The sequence below is a fragment of the Netta rufina genome, assembly GCF_964035555.1.
Source record: "Netta rufina genome assembly, chromosome: 16".
Lineage (NCBI taxonomy): Eukaryota > Metazoa > Chordata > Aves > Anseriformes > Anatidae > Netta > Netta rufina.
The window spans coordinates 14,279,417-14,306,534 of NC_140140.1; the positions used below are offsets into that span (position 1 = coordinate 14,279,417).

General features: G+C 41.2%; 1 protein-coding gene across 2 annotated transcripts; it reads right to left on the minus strand.

The window, feature by feature from the left end:
* Window positions 1-6,366: 6,366 nt before the first annotated feature.
* On the minus strand, window positions 6,367-20,499 carry YTHDF1 (YTH N6-methyladenosine RNA binding protein F1). 2 transcript variants are annotated; one of them, XM_084296511.1, is made up of 5 exons: window positions 20,152-20,499; window positions 19,800-19,824; window positions 18,378-18,457; window positions 12,616-14,142; window positions 6,367-7,311 (listed from the first exon to the last, which is right to left on the minus strand). In XM_084296511.1, the coding sequence occupies exons 1-5, from the start codon at window positions 20,176-20,178 to the stop codon at window positions 7,285-7,287; spliced, it is 1,686 nt and encodes a 561-aa protein (XP_084152637.1). In that variant the 5' UTR covers window positions 20,179-20,499; the 3' UTR covers window positions 6,367-7,284. The 2 variants fall into 2 exon arrangements, with proteins under 2 accessions (XP_084152637.1, XP_084152636.1); XM_084296510.1 differs by having other exon boundaries at window positions 12,539-14,142.
* Window positions 20,500-27,118: the final 6,619 nt, after the last annotated feature.

The following is a 27,118-nucleotide window of genomic DNA, read 5'->3' on the forward strand; positions in this document are numbered from 1 at the left end:
AAGCACTAAAAGAGGGGTTCCAGGCTTTCTGAAAGTCAAGTTGCACTGAAACAGCCAAAATTTAAGTTCATAAATCTGCGAGCTGCTGTTACCAAGCCTGGTATAGGGTGAACTTTAAAAAAAAAAGGACATTTTTTGTAAGTATGCATTCAGCACAAGGGAAAAAGGAACCCACGGTGACCCCCGGGCAGCAGAGGGCACACACACACAGGTTAACGAACCTATTTGTCAAAGGAGGACACAGCACTGTGGGAAGTCACCAAAAGACTTCGTGCTGCACTCAAAAAATGTAAGGACCCCTTCCCAAGGGCAGGCTGTAGCCCCCCATGGCTGGATATGCACAGGTGTCTGTCTGAGCACCCCCCGGACCTCTTCACTGATGAAAAGTTTTCTAAAAATGTCAAAAAGGGTCCATTTTCCTGGCTTTGTACCTCCAAAAACCACACTGTGCCTTCCAGGCCTCCTCCCTCCTCTGCAATTTTATTTCCTTTTTAACCAGCCCGCATTTCTCTTCATTATCACTGCTTTCTTAGGACGGACAGCGAGGGACCTGGCTGAAAAAGGCACTGCTGGTAAGAAGCAGGGTGAGGCTGCCAGCTAGTGGAAAGGAGCAGAGGCTGGGGCCATCCCACCCCTGCAGCTCACACACAGCCAGCTACTGCCCTTTCATTTATATACATATAATGTACAAACCCATGTGTATAAAAATTACTACAGAGTGGGAGAAATCCCAGGATTTATTCCAGGGTTTGATATTATTTCATTTTTTTTTTAAATAAAAAAAAACCATCTTATTATGTACAGAATTTTCTTATTCTGCTGAGGAAGCAGAAGTGCCCCGGAAGAATTACGCCTGAGAAAGCTGCAAGCTAACTGCACTGCAAATGATGAAACTCAATCACCAAGAAAATCTGTTTTCAGCTGGCCAGGACCGTGGGGTCCCCGTCTGCAGAGCATTTGTTGCTCCCTGGACGCCTCCAGGAGCTGCGGATGGCGGAGGCAGAGCTCCTGCCTCCCAATCCCCCTTCCCTGTGATGCAACGGCTCCTGGAAGCAATCCCGACTCGGCGCTCTCCCCATCCCTAACTCCCCCCCCCCACACCTTCCAGATCCAAAGGGGCATTTTTAGAAAGCGCCTTTTGGATCAAAGGCAAAACCCAGCACGCTTCTAACCCCGACCACGATCCCTTTGGTCTCTCAGACTGACAAGATCCCATAAAGGGGGTCCCTAGGGGTACCTGGTGCCTTTCTAACACCTCCCCTCCTCTGCAAGTGCCCCCCAGGCTGCTTCCCCCTTTCCCGTGCACCTACGGGGAGGAACCCAGTGCCTCTTTTAGGGGCTGAATCGTGCAGCCTTTGAGCAGAACAGCTCCAAAAGCTCCGTGGAGGCAGCACTCTGCTACCTGCCCCAACCTGCCCCTGCCCTCCAGGCTCTGTCCTAGCTCAGAGCTGAGCAGCAGGAATGGGAAATCGCAGCTCTCCTCTACCCCAGAGCGCCGGGGAGACTTTGTAGGAGGGCAGCATCAGGGGTCTGGAAAGTTCACTGGCCAGTTGCACTTACAGATTTCTAATTTTTCAGGCCAGCTAGGGATAAATGCCGCTGACATATTTATGAAATGAGGTTATCACAGGCCAGAACATCGAAGTATCTTTCCCTCCCGTGGAAATGGATTTTGGGGCTGCTGATATTCATCTTATTTAAAGTGGCCAAAAGCCTCTGCTGACACTTTTCAAGGTTACAAAAGCAGCAGCTCGTTACAGAGCTGTGAAGTTTTTCCCCTCAAAATTAGGCTAAGTGCAGTCACATAATTGTATTCTGCCAACATTGTACAAATTTACACGGAACAGATTTATAGGAGAAAAGGATTTCCATACACACCAAAGGGATAGGATTGCCAAATAGCCTCCATAAATCCCCAGATCTTCTTAAATTCAAAACGTGCTCTTTAACCAGAAGTCTCACCCCAGAAGGAGTGAAAAGGAAGCTGCTCTGCCCAGAGAGCCGCCTTATCCCCAGCTGGAGGCTGGCTCCAGGCGTGGTTAGTAGCACGTGATTTTCTGCAGCCAAGAGTATTTCTTACCCTGCACGCGGTCTTTAATTAGAAAATGCATCGTCAGCAAGGTGTAAGCATTGATTTCTTCTAATTCTCACTAGCCTGATGACCCCCATTTCCCAAAACTTCTAATCAGAAGTGGGCTAAACACTTTTTCAGCAAAGCACATTCAGTGTAAGATTGCGCTCTGCGTTTCCGCCTTTGCCGTGTTTTCACTCCCTGACCTGGTGGTTTTTAACTTCTCAAGAGGGTTTGCAGACCCCTAACCTTCAGGGAGATGCAGAGACTGAGGCATTACCACTGGGAGAACTGCCACATTAGGATTTGTAGATCCACCAGAGGCTCATTGCCCGGCACAGCACAGAAATCAAAGCCACCGTGCTGTGAAACTGAGCACAGCGATGCTGTAATTCTTCAAGGGAGGGAGTGGACAGAGCACACACGCGATGCAAAAGCTCTCTAATAACGTACATACAGCTTGGCAATGTCATTTTTTAACACCTGCTGTTCTCCCATCCCACAATATCCTCAGGGATGGGAAAAATTAACCATGTATTACTGCCCAGCGCATTGCACTCGTATCCTAAAAATACCTGGAGAGTGCAGATCTGACAAAACAAGTGTTTACACCTCTTTCACGTTAGCTCCAGTACCGAAGGCACAGTGAAACACCATACGTGCTGATGCAGCAGCAGTCGGACATTAGAAATGCATTTGGTGAAGGCTTTGCCAACCGTCTGTTGTCATGGAAACTTTGCAGGTAAAAATAATTTCTTGAATAAGTTATAAACAGACAGATGGCATAAAACCTCCCACGCTCTCCAAATTAAAGGAGTCACTAAAAGGCAGCTTACGTGCCAGCTCTGTGAAGTTCTGCTTGTTGAAGAAACCACTTCTGCAAGGTCATCTTCGCAGTGCTGGTAGCTCACCTGAGGAACTTCACAAAAGGAGGATCAGGGGCGTTACGGGAAGCATTCAGATGACACGGAAGCCAAGCCAGCACGCTTTCATGGAGGATTTCCCAAGGGATTACAAACGTGCCCTGAAATAATGATCCTACACAAAAAAGGAAATTAATCCAGCAGCATACCTGGGAACTAAAGCCTTTCTCGTAACTCCTAAAGCCCTGCCCTGCTTATTCTCTTGCTAGGAAATGAGAACTATTACCTATCACAGGAGCAATCCAAGTGCAATATGCAAGTTAATTTTTACATTTCTTTTTTTTTCCACAGAAGTGGAAAGTTTTCTGAAGGCAGGAGAGCTGTCAGCCACATTCATACACAGTTTCATTCACCCCAGTGCCAGTGGATGTGAGCTGAAGCAGTACTGCTGCCAAATAGTCCATGGGACTGAAGCACCTAGCTCAGGAAATCCCGGATCTCTCGGGCAAGTTGCACACCAAAAAGTCAACGTTTTGACTCAATTCCCTCGCTTCTAAAATAGGCAAGTAAGAGCTGCTATTGCTCCAAAGAACTGTGGACAAGGCAGGCTGCTGACGCAGTGGTTATCGCAGAAAAGCCACAGCTACACTCGCACTGTTCTTGGGCAGCATCACAAATTCAAATGAAAAACTCGCATTTTCCCCAAAATAGCAAGCAGCTTTCTCCTTGAAGGAGCAGCTGCTGAGTGCTGCTATCAGAAAAAGTCAGAGATTTTTCCAAGTGAAACAGATTGTTCACCGCTCTGTGTTCAGAGTAGCTGAGAGACAAGGAAAAGGAGTATTAGACCAAAACACCCCCTGCCTCCTACCCCGATACTATTTGTGCTCTGTTTTTGCATTTATCTGATGCATTACATGAGCTTCCCTCAATCCTCCCAACTACTTTTCTCAACAGGTGTACACAAAAAGAGCAGTAACATCACAAAGGTTGTTTTCGTTTGATAAAAGTTTTTTTTTTAATGCTCATATTTACTGGAATTGTCTCTCTTCCCCAGCTAACTCTTTATTGTTAAAGAGGAAAAGCAAAAACAGGTCCTTTGCACAACCTGTCCATGTCCTGTAGTACGCTGTGGTCAGTCTAATGCTCAGAAATAAATACGACTGTTTTTCTCTGAGATCTCCCTAACATCTTTAAGTAAATCCATTAGTATCTTTGAGCAAACAAAAATCAAGTATTTTGTGAAGAATCGCTCCCACCCTTTAATATCAACAGCTCCTTAAAGGGTGAAAGCAAAAATTGTAGGGTTTTAAATTCCATATTCCTCTAGTTCCATCTCCCAAGAACGAGTGGAGTAAGAATCAAACTCTGCCCTTAATTTACAAGCACGCGGCGTTGTGGCAGAGCAATCATCTTGAAGCTGAGTTCAACCACCCTTCAGAGCAACAAATGTGAGCTCCACGAAGCCCAAGCACTCAGTGCTGTCACTTTTGGCGTGACTACCTGTAGAGAGTAACTCTTCTTTTTCCTAGTGATGCAACATTCATTGCTATCCAACATGCACACCTCAGGACAGGGGGATGTCAGCAGGATGTGCTGCAGGCACCGACCAGTAACGGAAGCAAAAAACTATTTCACTTATCAGTATTTGGTGCCATCAGCTGCATCTGGCTTAGAAGTGGTAGGCAGCAGGGATATTGTTGCATATATGTTCTAAAAACAATTAAAAGTACTCATTTAAGGAGGGAATTTAAGCACAAATTCAAAAAGCACAAAGGCAAATTTTTGTAAAAACACTGCTTGGATTAAATAAAGAATAAGTCAGAACTCTGGCATTATGTAGAACAGACACTGGAAGAACGATTCCTCCCCTCAGCATCATTTGAACACTCAAATTAAATTCAGGTATCTCGTTAAACTGCAAGGACAGTTGGTTGAAAATGAGCACAACTAGCAGCCTGTTTCAGATCTCCTAGCACTGAATTTTATCCGCTGAGAAGTATTTTCTCCCCCACTTTAACTCAGATACTGCTGTACAACCCAGCCACACCGCTGCAGTATCTGGAAGGGAAATCTCAGCGTGCTGAAGCTGATACAAATTTTTTCTGCTAACCACAAAGCCTGGCAGCAGGTTGAGACACATCACAGCTCTCCTTAACAACACCGCCAAACCAGTTTGAGCTCGAGGTTCTCGCTCTGGTAGAAAATATTTACACCCCCTGTATTAATTCAGAGCAAAGACACATTTTTTAAGATCTAATTAAGGAAATAAATGAAAGTTGTGTGACTAACTTATCTGAATAGATTATAGAGCTGAATATTCCTTTTAGCTCTGGAATCAGCACTTGTAAACGTCCTGTCTTTCACAGCAGAAACTAAGAGCGTGCCCTTTTATTAGATGGTAACTTGCTTATAAAATGCAGCATTGCTTCAAAAAGTCATCTTAAAAAAAAAAAAGTCAAATTACAGAAGTTAGAGTTGTGAAACACAGCCTGCTGTTGTAAAAGGAACAGTTCCGAGAGTTTTAGCTCTATTTGGAAGGTTCTTTTCTCATCCCAGTGCCCCGTGTCTGCAGTAACACATCCTGAAGGCTACAGGGCAACTTCCAACTGTTGCTTCAGCTTCTCTATCACACAGAGAGAAAGAAAAGCACAAGCAGCAAACATGCGTTGTACACATACTTCATCTGAGGAACAGAAACATTCAAAGCAGCTTAGGCGTCCTCTGCAGAGTCCCGGGAAACCCTTCTGCAAATATCAAGCACCCTGGTAGCGAACAGCCGAGTTATTATGAGCAAAACACTTCTCCAATTAGATCCAATTCGTGAGCTTGCATAATGGGCTGTTTTAACATAGAAAAACAACTGAAAGTAGGGAAAAAACGAAAATGACATCAGGCTTGCTAAATATGTATTGTTTATTAAGGCTTGTATTCTCCTAGAGGAAAAAGTTAATCCGATGCTGTCCATTACCCCTTACAGGCAGTAACAGTCCAGAGACAGAGTTATATGTTCTAAATACAAGTCTAAATGATACAGATTAAACTTTATTTAAATTGGAGGTCCTTTTGGAGTAAATAGTATTCAGAAGATACTTGCTTTCTAATATAGTAAAAGATCCTCTACAATAAACACGTGCAGATTCAGTGTGCTAGAGCAGCGGACATGAGCACCATTTCCATGCTTAATTGGAACTCCAGTTGGTGACAGGTTCTCCGACGGTCCCCTCACTCCACAAAAACATGACAGCAAATTCAGTTTCTTAAAACAGGTTTTTTTACTCATCCAACAGAAAAAAGTTAGACATACACACTGTCAATTTTAAACATCTGAGGCATAATCCATCATATTATCCATACTATTAGTTCCTACGTTAAAGCTCAGCATTATTGGTATAAAAACTTTAAATGGCATTAGGACTCGGGGGGGTGGGAGGGAGTAATGAAGGGAAGGATTAAAAATGATCTGCAATTAACTAATAACACCTGAAGCTGAAACAGGTTTAAACACATTGTCCAAAACCCCTGCAATGTTGATAGCATCACATTATTAATTATTAAGCTACAAAAACCATAAAGCAGAATTATGGCTGAGAGAAAGCATCTCGCTCACCCTCGGCAGGATATGGTATAACGAATGCACACTGAAGCACTGGTTAACAGAATGTGAAAGGGAAATATTTTCCAGAGAAACAGCTTCACTGACAATTTGATCTTCTACTAGACAGAAAAAAACAACAATGGCGCATTAGCAATTTTAAAAGTGTAATTGTACAGATAAATAAAGAGGCGTAGCAGCTGCACAAAGTGATCTGAAATTTAGATTTCTCATTTCAAAATTCCGAAGTGCAGTATCTTAGTTTTGTTTTGTTTTTTAAAATGACAAAAATCAATGCATGGTTTCTTGCATTTGCCATGAAGAAACACGGGTTGGGAAGAGGATAAAGGAAGATTTGTCATGTATTCTCCATAATCTCTATATCTGGCTAGGAACATAATTTGTGCCAAAATGAAGTCTTTGGGAAGCACTGACACTTTAGTATGCTCGTGTATAGGTCCACATTAGGTTAATATAACTGTTTACCAACTTAAAAAAATAAAAAGAGACACACCTTTATTAATGATTTCTACAGAATTTTACATAGAAAAAAGATACAAATTAATGCAGATCCACTTGGGCAAAAATAAACTACAAAGATGCAACAACTTAATTTCCCCTGCACGAGAAGATATATTGGAGCTGAAAGCTTTAATTTATCCTGATGCCACGATAAAGCACCAGAATACATAAATTTCGTTTCTCAGTCGAATTTAATATCAGTTCTAGTATATATATCAAACTGTATACGTATATTCTTATTGTTTGTTTCGATTCTGACGTTCCTGCAAAGAGAAAAAAAAGTTGAAAATAGTTAAAGATTTTAGTGAAATGAACAAGGAAAAGCATTTTCAGTAGTATAACAGCACTGATGTGATCCCAGACAATGACATGCTTTGTCAAAAAAATTGCCACTACATTTTATAAATATATTGTATATACCTGACAAACCCAAGGATTTGGCAAGAATTTAAAGTGCAGCTTCAAGTGGAACAAAAATGAGGCAGGTAGATTAATGAACTCCACAGAACCAGTATAATTTTGAAGCACTTTAGAGTTAAGACTGAACTTAAGAGTTTAGTCATATTCAATACGACCAGGATTTGATCTCTATAGAAATTCTGTTCCTCAGTCTTTTAACCTGTTCAGCTATTCTGGGAGGCACCGTAAAATACTTGACGAATTGGGGAAAAATTCATTTTGTGGAAGAAAAGATGCATGTTTTGCATGGTCTGATAAAAAACAGCACAGCTAGACAGAGCAACCCAAAAATTGATGAAAACATTCTGGTACAGAAGTCAGCAGCTGTCTGAAGTCTCAAAAGTTTCTGCCAGCCACAAATACAGAAAACAGATAATCTAACGGGTATCTGCAGGAATCCCTCAATTATTTTAAGTCTTCATCTAGCTAATTTGTGTTCTCCCAGCAGCAAGCAGGGAGGACATCTTCAATAATTGCTTCAGGAGCCCCTGAAGGTGCAGAACACCAGAATGACTGCAAGAAAACCGGGATAAAACAAGCTGCTGTATTTTGAAGCAAGTGCATTTTTCCAGCTAAGACCCCATACAGAATGAACAGAAAAGGTGCAGTCTCACTGCTTTCTGCATCATCCTACTGGTGTTTAAAACAGACTGCAAATTTCAAAACAAGCATGTAAAGACTCTGTGTGCTGTACTTTAATACATTGATATAGCACCAAATCCTAGGCCAAGACAAACTACTGTGAAACTACCTAAGCACAAAGAAGTGTCAACTCCCAATTCTCATTTTACTTGTTCTGTGGAATCTTTCTGTATAAAGTTTACCTCCAAATTGCTTGTTGCAGTGTAAGCATTATTTGCAAGTGTGCCAATCCTTAAGGAAGTTTTCTGATTTTTTGCTGTGACCAGCTAAGTAGCCAATACGATTCCTGTTATGTTTATAAATGGAATATTTATGTCCATTCCTGGTTTCTGCATCCAGGCAGAATACTTCAATTTCAAAAAAAAAAAAAAAAAGTGAACTAATATCTTGAATAAGCTCTTAACCTAAGATTTAAGACCTTAGGAAAGTTGTTTTACCAAATCAGCAAAACAAACTGTGTGGTATGTTCTTGATGAAAAGAACTGACTGCTGCCTGTCATCTCAAACAACAGGTGGTTGGAAAGAGAATTTAAAACTGAACCAAATCAATCCCATTTTCAGACTTCCATGAAAGCAGTTCTATCCCACTTCAATTTCTAAGGTGGCAGTTAACCTTTACTACACCTCATTGCCCAATAGACCATTCCCATTGTCATCTCTGACAACTTTTTTGGGGTATCTATCCAGTGATTCTTATAATTCTAATTCTAAAGAAGTCTTTCACTCTCACAGACTACTCAGACACTCAGCTCAGGCTTTACAATTTCACAGAGAACTATCTATTGAACAAATTTATTAAGCAGTTCTTCCTACCTTGCTGCTCTTTTTTTTTCCCCTCTCAGGGGCTACTCTGAGTCTTCCTTTTAAAAATGTCTGAATCCATATAGATTGACAGGGAGGAGCCTGATGCAACACTTCTTCATGCTCTTGACTATTGCTGCTTTTTGGAAGATCTCTGAAGATCTAACTCAAGTTCTCTCCTGCATTGCTATTTGGCACTACTGCAAGCAAGTACAAGCAACTTTGTAAGTTACTAAAAACCTTTGTTCTGTTTGGCTCCTAAGATCCATTCGGAGCCTTCGTAATTTCTCTTCTCCAGGGGAATTCTCTGATCTCTCACCAGGGAGCTCCTGTTGCACGCTGCTTCTCATTGGCGACATTAATACGTGCAGTCATCAGGCACGGGGAAGACTGGTTTTCACCAACCTTGTAACTTCCATTCTGGAGACACCCTTCCCTGTCAAACTTCTGCTCCCTGCACCCCAGTATAAAGTAGCTGGCAATCTTTCTGCTAAGCTGTGCTTGTTAAGGTCAGTTGGATGAAAGCATTCATGATTTGTGTGGCAGGAAACAATTAGCATCAATTGTAAAACAGCAATGTTTTTAACTAGTTTTGGAGGAAGGACGGTATTCCATCCCTCAAAGTTCTGTGTCGACGGGCACGTTCACAGAAAGCATACTGAAAGGAAATCTTTACACAACGCTAGAAGACAAGTATGTCTGTCGTGCACTAGCTAACATTTCACAGTATGTACTCCCAAAAGAAGAAATGCTAAGCTGTCGATGCAAGAACTTTCTGAGATAAAGCTACTCAGCCCTTCCAACATGACAGGACGGTACAGACCTTGGACTAGCTGACTGCCATGGCACAGATCAGAGGCGAGAGCACAGCAGCCCTAGCACAATACCAGGGACCATCTAGCAAAGCACACGTCGGGGAGGACGAACGGCTGCATTTTACACTCAATCCACCCTGTCCTACCACGATTTGCCAGTGACCATACAAAAATCTGCAACAAGTTTATGTTCTTTACACGCTGTTTTACTTTGCAAGACAATTTTGTAAAGACTATGCAGGCTTGTTTCTAGGGAGTGTTACTTAAGACTACATCATATTGGATTTTCTTTTTAAAGCTTTTCTCATGTGTTGCAACTTTGCATTTTAAGAACATGAGCTCTGACCAGGGAAGTTGCTCCATGTGGACACAGACATGTTGTAGTGGCCTAGGGAACTGGCTGAGAAAACAAGCAGGAGCCAGAAGAAGCTTCGTACCACTTCTGCTTTGGCTTCCTCATTTATCAGGTGCCAGATCAGACTGGGAGAAAACAGCTTATTAGTATGGCAAATCAGAAGCTGGACTTGCACGCCAGCATGAGCACATCTACCATGGCTTCGATCTACACGACACAGCCCTCGTTCATCAGCATGACCAGCGGTGCTGCTTTGGCACTGCAGTGATTTTCACCCAGCATTACATTACACCCAACTAATCCTCATTTGAGGATTTCAAGGAACACAGATGTTCCTAGATGAGTTAAACTCAGAGAGCACACACTGCAGCTTTATGCTGCACCCCTTATTTACTTCAGGAAACAGTGGCTAGCAACAAACCATGAATATCAAAAAAACCCAAACCCTGGAACGCCAGTGGCTCGCATTGAATACATTACATTAAGTTTTTCTTCCATTCTAAACATCTGTGTATAAATGAAGTGTTCAAGCTCTCTATTAAGAGATTAAGAATTTTAGCCTTTTGTAATCACTACAGTGATGAAACAGAAGCACAAATGTTCATCAATTTTACAGCTGAACAGAGTATGACCAATTAAAACCATGGCGACTTGCAAACCAATTAAGACGGTACGTATGTACGTATGCAAACAAGCATTAGAAAAAGCCGTTTGAGCCATAAGGGTTACCTTAACTGGCAATAAGATTCTTCAAAAATTCACATAGGAAGGATAATTTTGGCATCCTAGGGAGGATTCAACTTCAATAGCAGGAACTTCACAACAATAAGTTTAATTGTGTGTATATCCTGCAAAGAAGCTCTTCTAGTAATCAACTGGACTTCTAAAATCCATTTATTCAAGGGGGTGGAGGGTGGGGATCAACTTTCCAAGACTATTTTTATTGTCTGGAATAAGAGACCACACTCCCTGAGATAAGGGGAGGTCGTTGTGACAAGACAAGGGGCAATGGCTCTGAACTAAAGGAGATTTAGAGGAGATACAAGTTAGAAATTCTTCCCTCTGAGGGTGGTGAGGCTCTGGCCCAGGCTGCCCAAAGGGGTCCCTGCCATGGGACACGGGGTTGAAACCAGGTATCTTTAAAGGCCACTTCCAACCCCAACCGTTCTATGATCATTTAAGGATTCTCTCCCACATATGGGAACAGCTCTTCGACATACACATTGCATGAAATATCAAATTGCTAATTGTCTACAGAACAAATGAAGCGTTGAGGTATCAGCTTCAGGTTTTAGCTTGTGGAACCCTGTGGAGAGTACAGAAGAAAAACTTCAAATCTTAAACTCTCCTTCCCTGCTGTGCTGAAATATGCCAGGCATGTTGTATCAGATGGCTAGAAAAGGTTGAGCTCAAAGTTCTTGATACATTCATCTCCACTCTCTTGGTTGAAGGGTACATTCTATGAATACAATTTAAAGCAATTTTATCTCCATTTTTAAATGCCAATAAAACCTTTAAAACAGCAACTTCGATTTCAGGCCCAGCAATACATATTCTCTTGTTGGGTTTTACTTCAAGAAGATTTTGAAGCAAGTGAGCTGCATTAAACCAGCCTGGCAAATCCATGCTTTATTTCAGATGCCATACAAAAGAGGCATATGAAATGCTATCAAACAGCTTCAAGCACTACACAACTAGTAACTACACTATTATTTTGTCCCAACACCTTTTACTTTGTCAGTCCTTTACTTCCAGACTGCCTAAATGGAGAAGGGCATCCCTGAAGCTGAGATCCTAGGACAGCTGACTCTTGGGGCCATAAAAGCATATATAAAAGGTTTACCACACTTTCCCAGTTACTGCCCCAGTTTTTCATACATCCTCACTCAAGACTTCTTTTCAAGAATTAGTAGACAGATTAGACCTGGGAACCGAAAGCCATTAATTACCCAAATAATACATGTGACTTCAGCAGCAGAAACCTTTCTAGCACTACTCCAGCAATTTTATGCAACTCATTTTCCAGAGATCAACTGAACAAACAACACGAGGCCAGACTCTTCTTGCTCTCAGAGGTAATATACAAATTTCAAATGCCACAACAGATACCAATTTTGATAGATTGGTTCCAATCAGTGTTAAAACACCTCTTATCTGTAAGGCAAAGAGCTCGTGTGGCCACCTTTGACAGAACTGCACTCTGAAGCTTCTAATCTATTAACCATTTTAAGATAAAAATAACTGAAAAAACGGACATTGACGTCCTTTACCTGCATCACTGCTTGACCTTTTGTTCTGAAACGCATTTGCTATGAAATCATGTCACAGACAAATAAGCATCAGTTTGTTTTCGGTGTTGTCAAACAAATAAAATCACCAATTTGAGATGTATGAAAAACATTTTGAATTCCTACTTACATTTTTTCCACCAAAGCAGCCTTCACATTTCATTTTCCCCATATCTGTGTATAAAATAAATTTTTTAATAAGTTTACCTTCCGCACCACCTCCTCCTCTTCTTGGCGCTTTTCATAATGAGAAAAGTCATCAAAGATGGAGGTCGTGTGCTTGTAAGTAGCAATAATTTTAAGCACTTGTTTTGCTTTTTCTAAGGGCACCTCCTGTGTGTCACGGGAGTTTGTAACAGGTTTGTTGTCATTGTTCTCCAGCCTGATGTGTCGCAGCTGGTTGTTGGGCACATCCTTCACAAAGATCCACTTGACATCAAACTTCCCCTTCCACTTGTCCTGAGACCAGACACCTGCACTGGTGCCATAGTCCACAGGTGATTTCATCTCCGCAACTCCACAGAAGTGTCCACTACCATTGACACTGAATAGCAAGTAGACCGGGCCCTTACTATTCATGGACCGAAAAGCACTGTCCAGCCGTTTGTTGCCGTGCTCCGTACTACACCAAATAGAATATTTAATGGAACGATGAATATCATCCTCGGAATAACTCTTTATTATGAACACACGTCCATTTTTAAGGTTCCATTCAAAATCTTTAGGGTTATAGCTGTGAGCAGCTTTCAGTTTTTCCAGAACAGGATGGGACTCGCCACTCGGCACAGGGTTAGGCTGGGTGCTGCCAGCTGAGTTGCTGTCGTTACCAGTTCCTCCACTTTGGCCAAAAGCTGCATTTCTGTTGCGAGGCGCTACCCAGCGATTTTGGGGCGGCTGCTGAGGGCTCTGATACTGTGGTTGAGTCAATGGAGGAGGCTGAGCTGGAACAGGCTGAACAATTTGTTGCTGTGGCTGTGGAACAGACTGAGGAGAAGGTATCTGTTGGGGGGCAGGAACTTTTGCCACAGGGCCCTTATTGTCCCAAGTACCTATGTCCATATTATGCTTTATAGGCGGAGGAGGTAACGCTCCTCCGATCACAGGTCCAGTTTTTGTTTTCATTTTAGGCTGTGGTTTTGCGGGCTTGCTAGCTATAGCAGCCCACGAGGTTGGTTTAGATACTGGCAAGTTTACATTAGATCCACCGTTACCAGAGAGAGCACCTGTCATCCCAGCACTGTTGACAACGGAACCTACTGTTTTCACAGCAGAAGTTGTAACATCTCCGCCAATCTTAAGTCCAACCATTCCCTGTTCGATGCTGTTCATTCCGGGAGCTTTATTTAACGTGTCATTATGAAATCCTGTTTGCCCGTCCACGATGGTACCACCCAGTGAACTAGGCGGGTAGCTGTAACTGCTCCCATATGCTGAGCTTTGAGTCTGCTGTCCTTGGGATCCGCTTGTTCCCCAAGCTGAGAAGGCAGGATTTTCAGGGAAAAAGTTAAAACGGTGTTGATAGATATTATTTCCCAGACCCCCAGGCTGTCCAAAAACAGCATCATGCATAAAATGATGATCTCCGTTACTGAGCTGTCCATAGGTGGTAAGATATGGGATTGGAGGATCTCCTCCCGTAGACCATGGTGCTTCACTGAGAGAGTAGGGAAACCCAATCGATGGTGGATAATAACTGGACAGATAAGGATCAGTCATTGATGGATAGCTACTGTTCTGTTAAAGGAAAAAAAAAGGTAACTTCAGATATCTAAAACTTGGTTTATAAATAGCCACAACATTGTACATCACCAAACAGAAAAAGAACAATAGGAACAAGGTAATTAATTTCTAATTAAAGATCTTAGTTCACACTCCGAAAGTCAGTATCTGGACATTGACAATATGTCCCAGTGCTATTTTTCACAGTGATGTTAGTACCTGAAATTGTATAAGCTTAGTTACACTATTATGGGGTCTTTTGCGGCCTCTTCTAGGACTACTTATCCTGCCAATACTCCAGAATATTTCAAGAAACTTATGTACCAATACATTTTGTGTCTCACAGCATTAAGGATATTTAGTCTATCTTGATTACCAGAAAGAGCTGCATGGGAGAAGTTTAATATTAAATTGCTTTAATATGGCAGCATACAGAAAATACAGTTACAGTCCTTATTACAGGATTATTTTGAAGAGCCAAAAGTTCCTAAAAAGCAAACCAGACCTGAAGCAGTAAAACATGCAAAGGCTACTTCTGACACACAAGGGATCAGAGTGAGATCGCATTTTAAAAGGTGTGCCAAGTTTGATTTAAGTAGACCTAATGACTAGAAACTGAAATGAAGATGATGTGCTAGAGACAGCTACATACACATACAGCACATGACATATTCCAGTAAGCCATCCAGTGTTTGTGACAAACCCTATCAAACTGTTTCTGAAAGTCTCCTCCTCCCTCAGTAGTAAAGTTACAAGTGGGCAAGACTTCACTGTACTTCCAAACAGGCCACCTTTCCGCTCTATGAAATAAAAGACTGACTTGTTATAACCAAGCAAATCCTTCTCCAAACTTCTAGCTTTTCCTCCCTTTCTCCCTCCTATTTTTTAGTCCAGATTCAGAAGCTTCCTCCATTTTTCCCAACATACAATTATTTCTTAGATTATTCAGAAAATGAAGCAAAAAGACTCCTTGCTGTAGATGAGCATAATACCCAATCGATAAATTAAAGAGTCAGTTTTATTCCTCATTTTTTGACTTCTCATGACACCCAAAGTAATACCCTTACTTTCCATATAAAGAATGGTATCATAAAATGCCACCAAGATTTACATACACTACTGCAAGCACTACTGAGATTTCAGCCTGACTCCAATGCTACTGATTCAAAAGACATCATTGCTGCCACTGCTCATGCTCCCATTATGTGCAAATTATATCCACCATTAACAAGAGGAATGTTATCTACCTTCCCACTACAAGATCCTTTAAAACACATTACGTTTTCTAAGATTCCCAAACCAGATGAATCAATATTTGTCATGATTTTTTTTTCCTGGGAGACTTTAAATTGTGATTGATATTAATGTATTATTTCTTCAGTTATTAATATCAGAAAAAAGTAGGAACATATGTTGTTGGAGGGAGGAGGAGACATAAGTTGTTCTTAGGAGATACTTTTCATATTCCACAGATAAAGAACTTCTTAAGAGCAGTAAGAACAGCTCTAAAGAAGGCAGGTGTTTTATTCTAAAATATTTCTGCTGAAGATTCTAGACAATCCCTGAGACTGTCACCTCCTGTAAGCAGCCTGCAAAGTTTCCACAAGGATTCTAACAAGATTAAGGGAAGTTTCAGCAGACATCTTTACAAAGCATTCGTCTACTTCAACTGGCTTTATGCCAGGGCATGTATGAGCAGCCCTGACAGAAATCCTTCACTGCAGCAGTGGTACATGCATTCAACACATTTATCCTGGAACTATCTGCACCCTTCCTGTTATAAAAAAAACAACACTGAATTAATTAGGAAAGAAATCCTTCCTCCTGAAGTACTCACACTGCTAGTAATAAATACCCTGTCGCTTACAAAAAAATCTTTTGGTTCTGGCTGAAAGCACATGGGGGATGCCTTCCTTGCTTTGAGCATAGCTTAGTATCTGAGTAACAGACACTCAGGTACCTTCTCACTTGAAAGGTACTTTTAGTGTAGTTAATAATAGTTATCACACCTTGAACTTGTTCTGCATTAACTGCTGCTATTTGGATACTGGACCTTTCTGTGGAAAGAAAAAGGCATCCCTAATGAGGTGCAGTTTCCAACAGAAAGATGGAGGACAATTAAATTTTATTTAATTAGGTAACATGCTTAGTACTCATTGTAAAGACTAATTTGTAATTTTAAAGTATTAACTTTAATACAGTATTATCAACCTACATTTGAACTTGAACATCAAATACACATTTGTGTCAGGAGAATGTTTAATTTTTAAAGTATTTTTAAGAAAGAATTCAGTTTTGAGTCTTTTTTTGTACATTAATTGTATTTTACAGCAATTAAAAGGGCTGAATTAGTCTGAGTAAATAACTAGATAAGACTTTGTTCAGAAACATGGCTGTCCTGTACAAAAATCTCAGTCCTAGTTAATGCTACTGCTGCTTTCCAGTTAGAACTGTAAGACCACCTACACACCTGGTTCCTGCAGCATGCCAACTTCTTGTCAGAGCATAAGTACCAGTCAATGTAGCTATGCTTCAATGGACCTAGACTTTATTAGAATTACAGATGTTCTGTGTCATAGTAATTTTTCCATTTTAAACCTAATAACTGGGATTGTTAAGAGCTAGAAAAATACAGAGATATATTTCCTAGAAATTAACTGTAATAGACAGTCTTTGATTTTTTTCTATGTGGAGCTTAATGCTCAGTACAATTCATGTTACAAGACATCTTGTTTTTAAGTAAGTAAGAACTACATACAAACGTAACGAAGTGGGATTTCAAGAAATCAGAGAAAGGATACGACCTTGATCTCTTTCAAAACTAATTTTGCACAAAGAAGTTTTACTTTATTTTTTCCAAAAATTTCATGCCTTTATACCTGCCAGAGCACAAGAGAATGTGCTTCATTCATTCTTCAACACAGCTCCAGAGAAGGGAACATGCTACTTCTTGAATGATTTTAACTTTGTGCAAGTCTGGACCACGTGCCTATGTTGCACACCAAACCTGCATACCAGGTAGTCCACGCAGTGCAGAGCTAAGACAACCCACATTGTCCTAAATGTATTTGTCCCAACTTCCACAGCAGTGTATCTAGATGGCTTCCAGGATGGAAGCGAGCTCTGCAATATCTATGCTGTGCTACAGTCAGCAGCTTTCAGAAAGCTGCAGGATCTAAAACCTGTAACAGTTTCTTCTCTCTGGCTAACAGAAGGCTTAATGCACCTTGAAGCTACCCAGTAGGCACCACTAGAACTGAAGTCATTTGCTTCACTGTTCAAGATTAAGTCACAATTTCCTCAAATGAAACAGAACAGCACATTACATGTTTTCTTTCATCCTCTTCCTTTTTTTAAGCATGCACGTGAATGTTCCTTTGCCAGTAAGTTCAGTGATGTCACCAGTATAAACACTGGCATTTATCAGCTTCAGGCTGAATTACAGATTTACTTTTTAAAACCTACCACTTACCCTTTCTGCCAAGAAGTAACAACATACCTCTGCCATGCCTCCTTCTTATCAAAGCAGATTTTTGTGTGAAAAAATTTTTTGCATCTCCAGTTTCTAAACATTTTGTTCTCTTTAAAAAGTTCGTATTTTAAGTCTAAAATTACTTGTATTAGAAAATTTTCAATTGCAATGCTATTTAAGTCCTGGATGTTGATTTAATGTACGTTATAATGAACTAAGTTACATTCAGAGTTTGCATTACGGTGCCTTATTCTTAAGAGAATACATTTCTAAGTCTTAAGATATTTCAGAGGACACAGAAGAGCAATATTTGCTCAAGTGTATAAAGCAAGCAGGATCTCTCTGCAATCTTTTCTCAAAAGCAATATCCAGATTTCCACTAGGGCAATCTCCAGGATTATTTAAAAAGACAAATCAGGAGACCCTAAAAGCAGAACCTCCAGACTCTCACACGCAACTCATCTTTCAGATAACTGCAAGACTCAGTAGTCTCTCACAGCTCAGCTATGTCAATAACCTGCAATTTGAGGAGCAATCAGCAGACACTAGTTGGAGCATTAACTTCATTTTCACTTGTGGCAATCTGGACATGCACAGTAGCATTAGTTGGGTGAGCACAAGCACTTGTATTACGAAGTAACACTATATGCCAGTCACTTCTTTTTCCGTTTCTATTTAAGGAATTTGCTCCCTTAACACATCCTACGAATTGAGTGCCAACAACATGCCCAAGAAAAAAAAAAAAAAAAAAAAAAAAAAAGGTTAAAAATACACTAACCTGATTTGACTGCCCAGAAAGGTAAGGTTCAAAATCGTTGTCATGAACTGTATCCTTCTGATGTAATGAACCATTTTGTACTAGGGAAAAAAAAAAAAGTTACAACACATTATAATACTGCTTAGCAGCAAGTAAACAACCCAGTAAACTGCTTCATTTCGTGTTATTTTATGAAAAGCCATACTTCTTCACAGCATGAAGAAACTTAAAGGGATGACTTTTGTTCCCACTGTCTGTCTTTGTATTACTGTTTACAAAACTAAACTTGAGCAAGTTTAGAAAGCCAAGCTTTCCTGCAGGTTTCCTAATAGACAGCCCCTGTGAACCATCTCTGAACCGAGAAATAATAGTTTTTCACAAAAAGTTTGTGTAAAACAGATAACAACAGGTGTTCTGGTACATAATTAGAACTCAAACTAATTCACAGCTTTCCCAGCATGTGTTTCTTCCAATTTTAAGTTGACAAAAATGAAATCAGATGAGGTTACATTTAATTGTAAAATAATGACTGCTCAGTGCCCTGATGTTCTGCCATTTTCAGGCAAAATTTAAGTCTCATCTTTTAAATGCATAAGTTACAGATACTTGCCTTAATCAAACACCTACTTATAGCTACTACTTCACAGAACAGCTAAACTAAACTAAAACTACACAAAACACTGTGTTTAGCAAGTAGTTTGAGAATTTATAAGAGTATTTCCAGAAAGTTTGCCAAGGAGAGTGGAGGCAAAAGAGTGTATACAAACATAGGAAATAGTGTCAAATTTCTTGTGAGTAGAGGCAGCTGGATTTTTAAGGCATGTTAAGATAAATTTAAAAACACTTATGAAAGACATGGCTAGTTTCAAAACCTTAGCATTTACACACTTATTAGCAATTGTAGCACAAATCAGTGTATTTTCTTGAACAACTTGTTTTTGAAGTTAAATTTCAAATGAAGAATAGGTATTATTATAAGAAGCCTAGTATTTCCAGCAGTTAAGAAATTTTAAATTTAAAGAATAGTTAGGTTTGTAGGCTTACTTATGACATCTAATACATACACAGTCAACTGGAGTCCAGAAACAGGACTGTATTCATACAGAAAAATGAGCAAAAGTATGTAGAGTGTCTATATGTATAAAATCTTGAACAGGCCTACCTTCATATTTTTGCATGGAATTAGGTTATTTTAAGAAAATTAAATCGTTATTACAAACATGCTTAGTACTAACACATTTATTTGGTATGGTAAGTTCTGTAGCATTAAGTGGAATGCAAGCAAATTCACACGAATAGCAGCACTGTGTTTTTGCAGCAAGGCCCAGCTTCCTTTGTTATCCAGATCCTACCAGCAACACCTTCCTGCTAACCTACAGGTATGCAAATAACCCAACTCTTGCAGTAACAATTCCAAAGGCACGATCCCCGCGCGATCCTCACCTTTGTTGTCCTGTCCTTTCGGTCTCTGGAAAGCCACGGCAGGCGATCGAGTAAAGAAGGGAAGAAAAAAAAAAAAAAAAAAAAAAAAAAAGAGAGAGGGAAATAAAAAAAAGTTAATTTTAGACAAACGGTTACATCGTCACTGCAAAACCCACGGCTGACGGGGGAGGGCTGAGGTGAGGGGGGCGGGCTGAGGGCCTGCTCAGGCGCTGCTGGGGTTTGCCTGAGCTGGGGCTGAGGCGCCTCGGGGCCTCCCCAAGACATGGCCACCGCTCCGGGGCGGCGGCGAGGCACCGTGCCCAGAGAGGGGAGGGGGACGAGGAGGCTGGAGAGCCTCTCCCGAGGGTCTTACCTGAGGGTCCACGCTGGTGGCAGACATAATTCATGCACGGGGCCGCCGTGGTGCAGCGGGAGCGGGCGGGAGGCGGGCAGGGCCCGGCGGGGCCTCTCCCCTCAGGCGGCGGCCGCGGGCCGAGGGGGAGGGACGGGGGCCGCTGGCCCGCGCTCGGCGTTTCCTCAGGGGACGGAAGGACCGGATTCAAGGCCGGCGGGGACCGAGCCGTGCCTGGCCTCACCTCGTCTCACCTCGCCTCGCCTCACGGTGCCGCGGCGGCCCCGTCCCCTCACATCCCCCCCCGGGCCCTGCCCCCGCCGCCCCGCTGCAGCCACGGAGCCGGAGCCGCCGACTCCAATGGCGGCGGTGACGTCAGCGCCCACGGAGCGCGGGGCACGCCGGGAGCGCACGGCTGGGTTGGGAGGGAGGGAGGGGGGGGAAGGCGCGCAGAGAGCGCGGCGGCACCTGTCGCGCATGCGCAGTGCGCGCAGGGCCCCCGGGCACCCGCGCCCACCGCTGGGGCCGTGAGGAAATGGCGGCGGGGCCGCTCAGCGAACCTTCACGTAGTCCCTCATCCCGTTTTTTGTCAGATTAATGGATTTTATTTCCCCTCCAGCTATTACTGTGCTAAATCTGAGTGAAACGTTGCCCCCCTTAGCGTCTCTGATGCTGGTTTCACAGGGTTCCCAAGCACACAAGTGTTTTTTGAGGGGTGTTGGCACGAAGCAGGGGCAAATAAGGCTGCTGAGTTACAATTGCTGGGTGCTGGCTTCTGCGGAAGCTGGATTTTGGCAGCTTTCAGGGTGGCCTGGTGTTTCCTTAATAAGAAATCGGGTGAAATAAAAGCAGCGCCCTTCTAGTATTTGAGTTGTGGATCATCATCAACTTACTGCAACTGCTGCTTGTGTATAGGTTTATATTTTTATTTTATTTTTATTTTTTCCTAAAGGGGTAGAACACATAACAACGAGAACTGTTGCAACTTCTTGCCAGTTTTTAGGATTCCACATAGAACCCTTTGGTCAATATACAATTTTTTCAGTGCTACACAGAACAAAAAGTCAGCCCATGCCCTCCCCAAGGCATGTTTGTTAGATTACTTATTATAGTACAGAAACTTGTATGATAATCTGCTTTATATCTGAGTTCTGATGAACAGATCATAAACATTTTGTGATGAGACAGAACTCAGCACTGTGTGGCTCTCTTACTGTTTATAATTTTGTAATTACAAGAGACTGTATTGCCCTATTGACTTAAAAACTGAACTATTGAACTAGTGATAGTTCAATCATTACTTGATTGGAGTCTGGCGGACTAGGAGCCTCTTAAGCCACACACACACACAAAAAGTTTTGTCTTAGTACTTCTACGGAACTGTGGAAACATCTTAGTAGGTATTAGAGATTTGTAGAATATAATTCTAGCTTCTTTGAAAGTTGGTGCAGTAATAAGAGTTATAACAGAATTTTCACTGATTAACAGTCTTACTGAAACCGTCCTGTAATGTGTTATATAGGTTCCTGACATCTGGAGAGCGGAAATAAATGTCCAGAAACCTGACTTTTTCTTGAAAGTATCAAAATATCTGCAGGGATTTACATGTAGTTTGGTAGGTCTCTTTTGCCTTTGAATATAATGCTTGTGTAGGTTGCTTAATACAAACATACACCATTTACAGTTACCAGATACACACAACATTAGGAACATATTTAAGAGAAAATTGAATCCAAATTAGGTACACAACATGTGTATAATATATTGTGTACTTGTTTGAGGTAATAACTAGGCCCAAACTGTGCCTAGTACCAACTTGTACAATGCTCAGAGTTAAGAGTGACATACCAAACAGTAGTTCCAGAGATTACAAACCTTTCTCGTAACCTTTTCATGCTTATTTTTGGGGGTAAAATTGATAAATTTTAGTCCTTGTGAATGGTACTATACAATGCAACCATCCCTTCTTTTAGATACAGTTAAAACCAAAGTTTACTCTGTCTTTAGAAGTTCAGGAATTGTTAGTTTGAGTTTGTTATTCCAATAAAAATATCTGAATTGTACAGTCCACTTTTTGTTCTTTTTCTGATCAGTCATCAAGAGATAAGAATATTACATTAATGCTCAGCACCTGGAGATGCTTTGAGTTCTTTGTCTTAGCTTGCAAGTATTAACTGGCATGTTTCATTTTAATTGTTTGCCAAATGGTTTATGTTATGGCCACCTTTAGTAAGCGTGTGCTCGTCAGAATCCCTGGGTGAGCTGGAATGGCTATCCAGGGAACATTGCTTCAGAAATAAACGTGAGAAAAATCAAACAGCAAGGCATGAGAGTGAAACATCTGTTAGAAAGAAGAAAATGTTTGTCCTGAACACTTGGGTGATGGGCACTGCTGTGAAGTCCATGTGATTGTGTATGTTCACTAGTCTTGATATAGCAGCTATGTGACTATGAATCATCCTAGCCATGAGTGTATGTAGGCAGAACGTTAGAACTGTATTTCTTTCAGCACCCTGAGGTACAGGGAACTAAAGCTATTATACTATACCTGTTTTTTTAAATTCAAAGTCAGAGCATGTCAGGTATATATGCATGTGTTTGTCTAAATCCATGTTTCTGGGCTTTTTCTCATTTGCATTAGGAAAGTGTGAGTTGCTGCTTCTCCCTGGTGACTTTAAGAATGATCTTGCCTGTCCATTGAGAAGTACACAATCTTTTAGAAACAAACCAGTAAGGAGCCTCAATTGAAGCACATGGGTAAGACACAATATTCAGAATGGTTTCAGCTAAATTGAATTGTTTTATCTCTTCTCAGAATACTCTTGGAGAGAAACAGTGTAACCCGTGGGCTAGCACATGTTTTTGTTTGTTTGTTTTGGCTTTGTTGAGACAAACACAGTGGTATGTTCTTCTCATATAAGACATATTTAACAATACATTTTTCTTCCTTTGTTAACCCTTGGAAATCTTGGAAGAGTTTGTAACTTACAGAAGATCATTTTTTCTTAAATTGGATTTTACAGGAATCTTATGCTGCCCTTTCTGCTATGAGCAGGGAGATAAAAATCAAGCACTGTCATGCTGGAATCATCTCCCTCTCTGCTCCCTACACCCCCTGTGGAATGTAACCAAAGCAAGGATCCAGCTTTAATTCCCATCACTTTAGTGTAAAATAAAGGCAGTCACACACAGTAGTATCTGTTCTTTCCCATTTTTCATGTCACTGGCATGCTTTGTGAAAACATGAGAAGGAAAATCCTATGCAAAGAACATGTCCTGTGAACAGATACCTGACATCTTCATCACATGCTGTTCACTGCAAGACAACTTCATTGGAAAGCTGTAGCAAGGACCTCAACTAAGCAATGACTGATCACAAGTGTCCCTCTCATTCTTTGTCATCAGCAACTCCTTGTTGCTGTTACGTGGTTTCAATTAACTTGTAAGGTCAGTCTTTGCTTACTTCTTTGAATTGTCTCATCCATTTTTCACTTCATCTATCTGCAGTGCCTTTCACATTGGTCCGTCATCTTTCTTCCTTACCTTTCATTCTTGCTATCAATTATTGATATGGGCCAAAACAAACCTATTCTGAGTCAATTTGCTTAGGAGAAACAGGTGATTGTTAGTGTGAAGAGCTCAAGAACATACTTTTCTGCCTATTGCCCAAGTAATAGGCAGCTAGGCACATCTCTGTGCCATAAAAACATGTTCCAAACTATAACAGAATTTAGTGGGAAAATTAGATGTTCCATATTCCTTAATGGCTGATTTTCCACCAATTAAAAAATGTGTTCTATTAAAGTCATAACAATGCCTGACAAATCCAAAAAAAACAGCTTTCAACGCACTCTATCTTCTATAACATATTTTTGTAATAGACTGGACACTGAAATCACGAATTTAGGAAACCCTACAAAACATAATAATGACTTGTGGCAGAAACACTAATTTTCCTTGTTCCAAGGAACTATAATGTTAATTTGCTTTTCTTTGAAACCCCAGTACTATCAGTTCCTCTACTGATTTTTGACTATCTGCTGTGCTGCGCAGATTTTTCTTTTGATATGTACTGTGTTCTGTTCCTGTGGGCTGGTATATAAATAGCGTTTGATTCTAAGCACTTTTCATGAATACTGTTGCAAGCTACATTTGAGCTGTTCCTAACCATTACAGTACATAAAGTCTTGAGGCAATCAGATGCTGTGGTAGTTAGGGCTGAAAGAAAGTATTAGGGGAGGAGATTAAAAGGTTGGAATCCTTAGGAAATCACTTAAAACATGCATCTGTTACCTGTGTATTAGTTCTGGCAGTGTAAGCTTATTGTAAGTGTATTCATAGCAACATTTTTCAGCTTGCCTGAATTAATGCTTGTTAACACAGGGAAGGATTAATCTTTTATTATGTTATTAATGTGTTAAATTTGTTCTTGATTGTTGAAATATCCAGTGAGGAATTAAAAATGACCAGTCATCAGGTGGAAAGCACAGCAAGGGAGACAGTGATGAGCAGAGAAGATCCCTTTAGATATGTGGCTCTACTTGTTTTTTTGGCAAAAGAAAGGACCTTGAGCTGAATGGAGAAGCAAAGCGAGACTTTTAAGCTTTGCCCTAGGGGAATGATTTTGTGTTTGTCTCTGGTGTGACCAGTCACTTTTCACTGTGCCTTGCCATCATTCACTGAATTGGATCATGCTGCCTGTCCACAGCGGATTTGTTTTATGGATGCCTTGGAGTTCGTGTCAACAGACAGCAAGCAGCCTGCTGTGGTCCCTCAGTGCTGCACTGGAAAACAGCTGGACAGACAGACAGGCGTCCTGAAAGGTTTTAGTGGTGCAGGAAATACATTGCCAGCAGCTCTCATGAGAGCAGCAGAGTGCAGGTGTTTTGCTGCAGGATGATTCCAGCTGGCCATTCAGTGTGAAGGGAGATCAAGGATAATAGATAAGGAAGAGGCAGCCAGAAGATGAAGAGCAAGACCCTAAATGGAGAAACAGAAGCAGTCACCTACTTCTATGGCAACTAATTTAATGCCTCAGCCCAGAAAGCAGTTATCTCACAAGGTCTGAACTGAGCCCTGTTTTGTTCTGAAAAATGGGTGCTTGTCTCCATGGAGCAGTTAAGGGTGGTTCTGAACAAATGGGAACAGGAATTATTGTAAGTTTCCTTGATATCCTGCCCCTTTACAGATCAGCTGCAATGTCAAGCAATGGCACCTCAATCCATGCTCCCAGCCTCCTTGCTTCTTTGATAATGCCAGCTGATACACTGTTTTTCCCCTGTTACAAAAGCCTCTTTCCTCAGGATGTTTTGGATTCACTTTTAGCTGAACAATGAAAGCACAATAGTCTTCCTTGAGCTAAAACCATACAGAACAGCTTTATCCCATTACATACATGTAAAACTTTAAGATTAGAGACACTGAACTCAGCTGGAGTGTTTCCAAGGGTTCCTGTCACTTCAGCCCTTTTAGGCTCTTTCACATCCTGTCTTCAGCTATACTCTGGCCCTTGTATTTGATTGCTTTCCTTCCAAATCAGGCTGATATTAGCAAATATATTTTTGATTAATTATGTTTACATTTATTTCTTCCTAGAGTGTTTCAATTCACTGCCTGGCACGGGCTTCCAGTTACCCCAAAACAAGCTCAGCAGTGTAGAATTTAATGCCTTCCTCATGCAGGGGCATGGTGGTGATGTTGTTGATCATTATCACTGAACTGTCCTGGCCTCCTGGTTGATGCTTACTGTTTTCCACATTTGTTTGTCTTTAGCTCATTATGCTCTTCATTTTAAGACAAGCTCAAAAACTCAGTAGGACATCTTAATCCCCTGAAGAGGAACTAAAAATATATACAGATTGCTAAAAAAAAAAAATCTTAATTTCATACAACACGTTATTGAATGTTACTTGCTTTCAAAATTTTTTGTGTGCTAAAATAAAACCCCATCACTCGTCCTTGAGCATGCTGGCTTATTTTTCTCTCTGCATCATACTTGTCACTTCTTCTGCTACAGTCAGTAGTCCTTATGAGCGTTCCTTTGTTGGTGAAATGTTCCCTCTAAGATCTGTTATATGAGTGTGCTCCAAAGAAAACCTTAAACCTGTCTTGAAGCTTGTATGATGTTAAAAGAACTCTGTATTAACAGTTACAAAAAAGGATCAAAAGATCATCATTGCTAGAATCAGTCAAATTTTGTAAATTAACTTAGAAGCTGTCTTTCAGCTCCTCTGAACTCTTATACAGCTTTTCCGTCTTTAAGAGGCTTGGAAGATAGGGAAAGGACAATATAGAAGAAAAAAAAACAACAAGCTTGTTCTTGACACTGCCCAAGGCACCTCATAAATCTGACAAGTTACTCAGCTGCCCTGTGTTCAATATCACCATCTTTAAAACAGAGGCAGAGGATATCTGTGATGTATTTTGAGATAGTTTGCCCTTGATATAGGCTAAACGTGGAACCATAGCCCCAGCCACCCCACAGGCTCGCCCTAGGAGAAGTGGAATTGAACAGACCTGGCAGCTGAGTACACCTCTACACCAACACGAGGGTGGGTGCAGCAGTGCTGCCCTGTGCTGTGGTCAGACTTTTTAAGCATTTCATGAAAGCATCCCTGCTTTGCAGCCTGCTGCTAAGGGTGAGACTGTGAAGTCAGCAGACCCAGGAGCATGCCACGTTCCCAGTACCTCCTGAGATCAAATTTTAGACGCAACGCAGTTAGAAGCGGTAAAAAACCAACCCATTGCTTGTAAAATGTGTCATAAGATGAGAACTGATCATTCTTATCTATTATCAGGTAACTTGCCATAAGCCATAAATAGTCCCCTAACAGCCTTGGTAAGAGGGACGTTTTTTAAGTCTGTATCTTGCATTTTTAGGATACATTCTTCAAGAACAGGATACATGGAGCAGAAGATAATGTGCAATTGCATACAAATTCATTGTGGACAAAAGAAATGAATCACCTCCTCGTTAAAAGATTCTGTA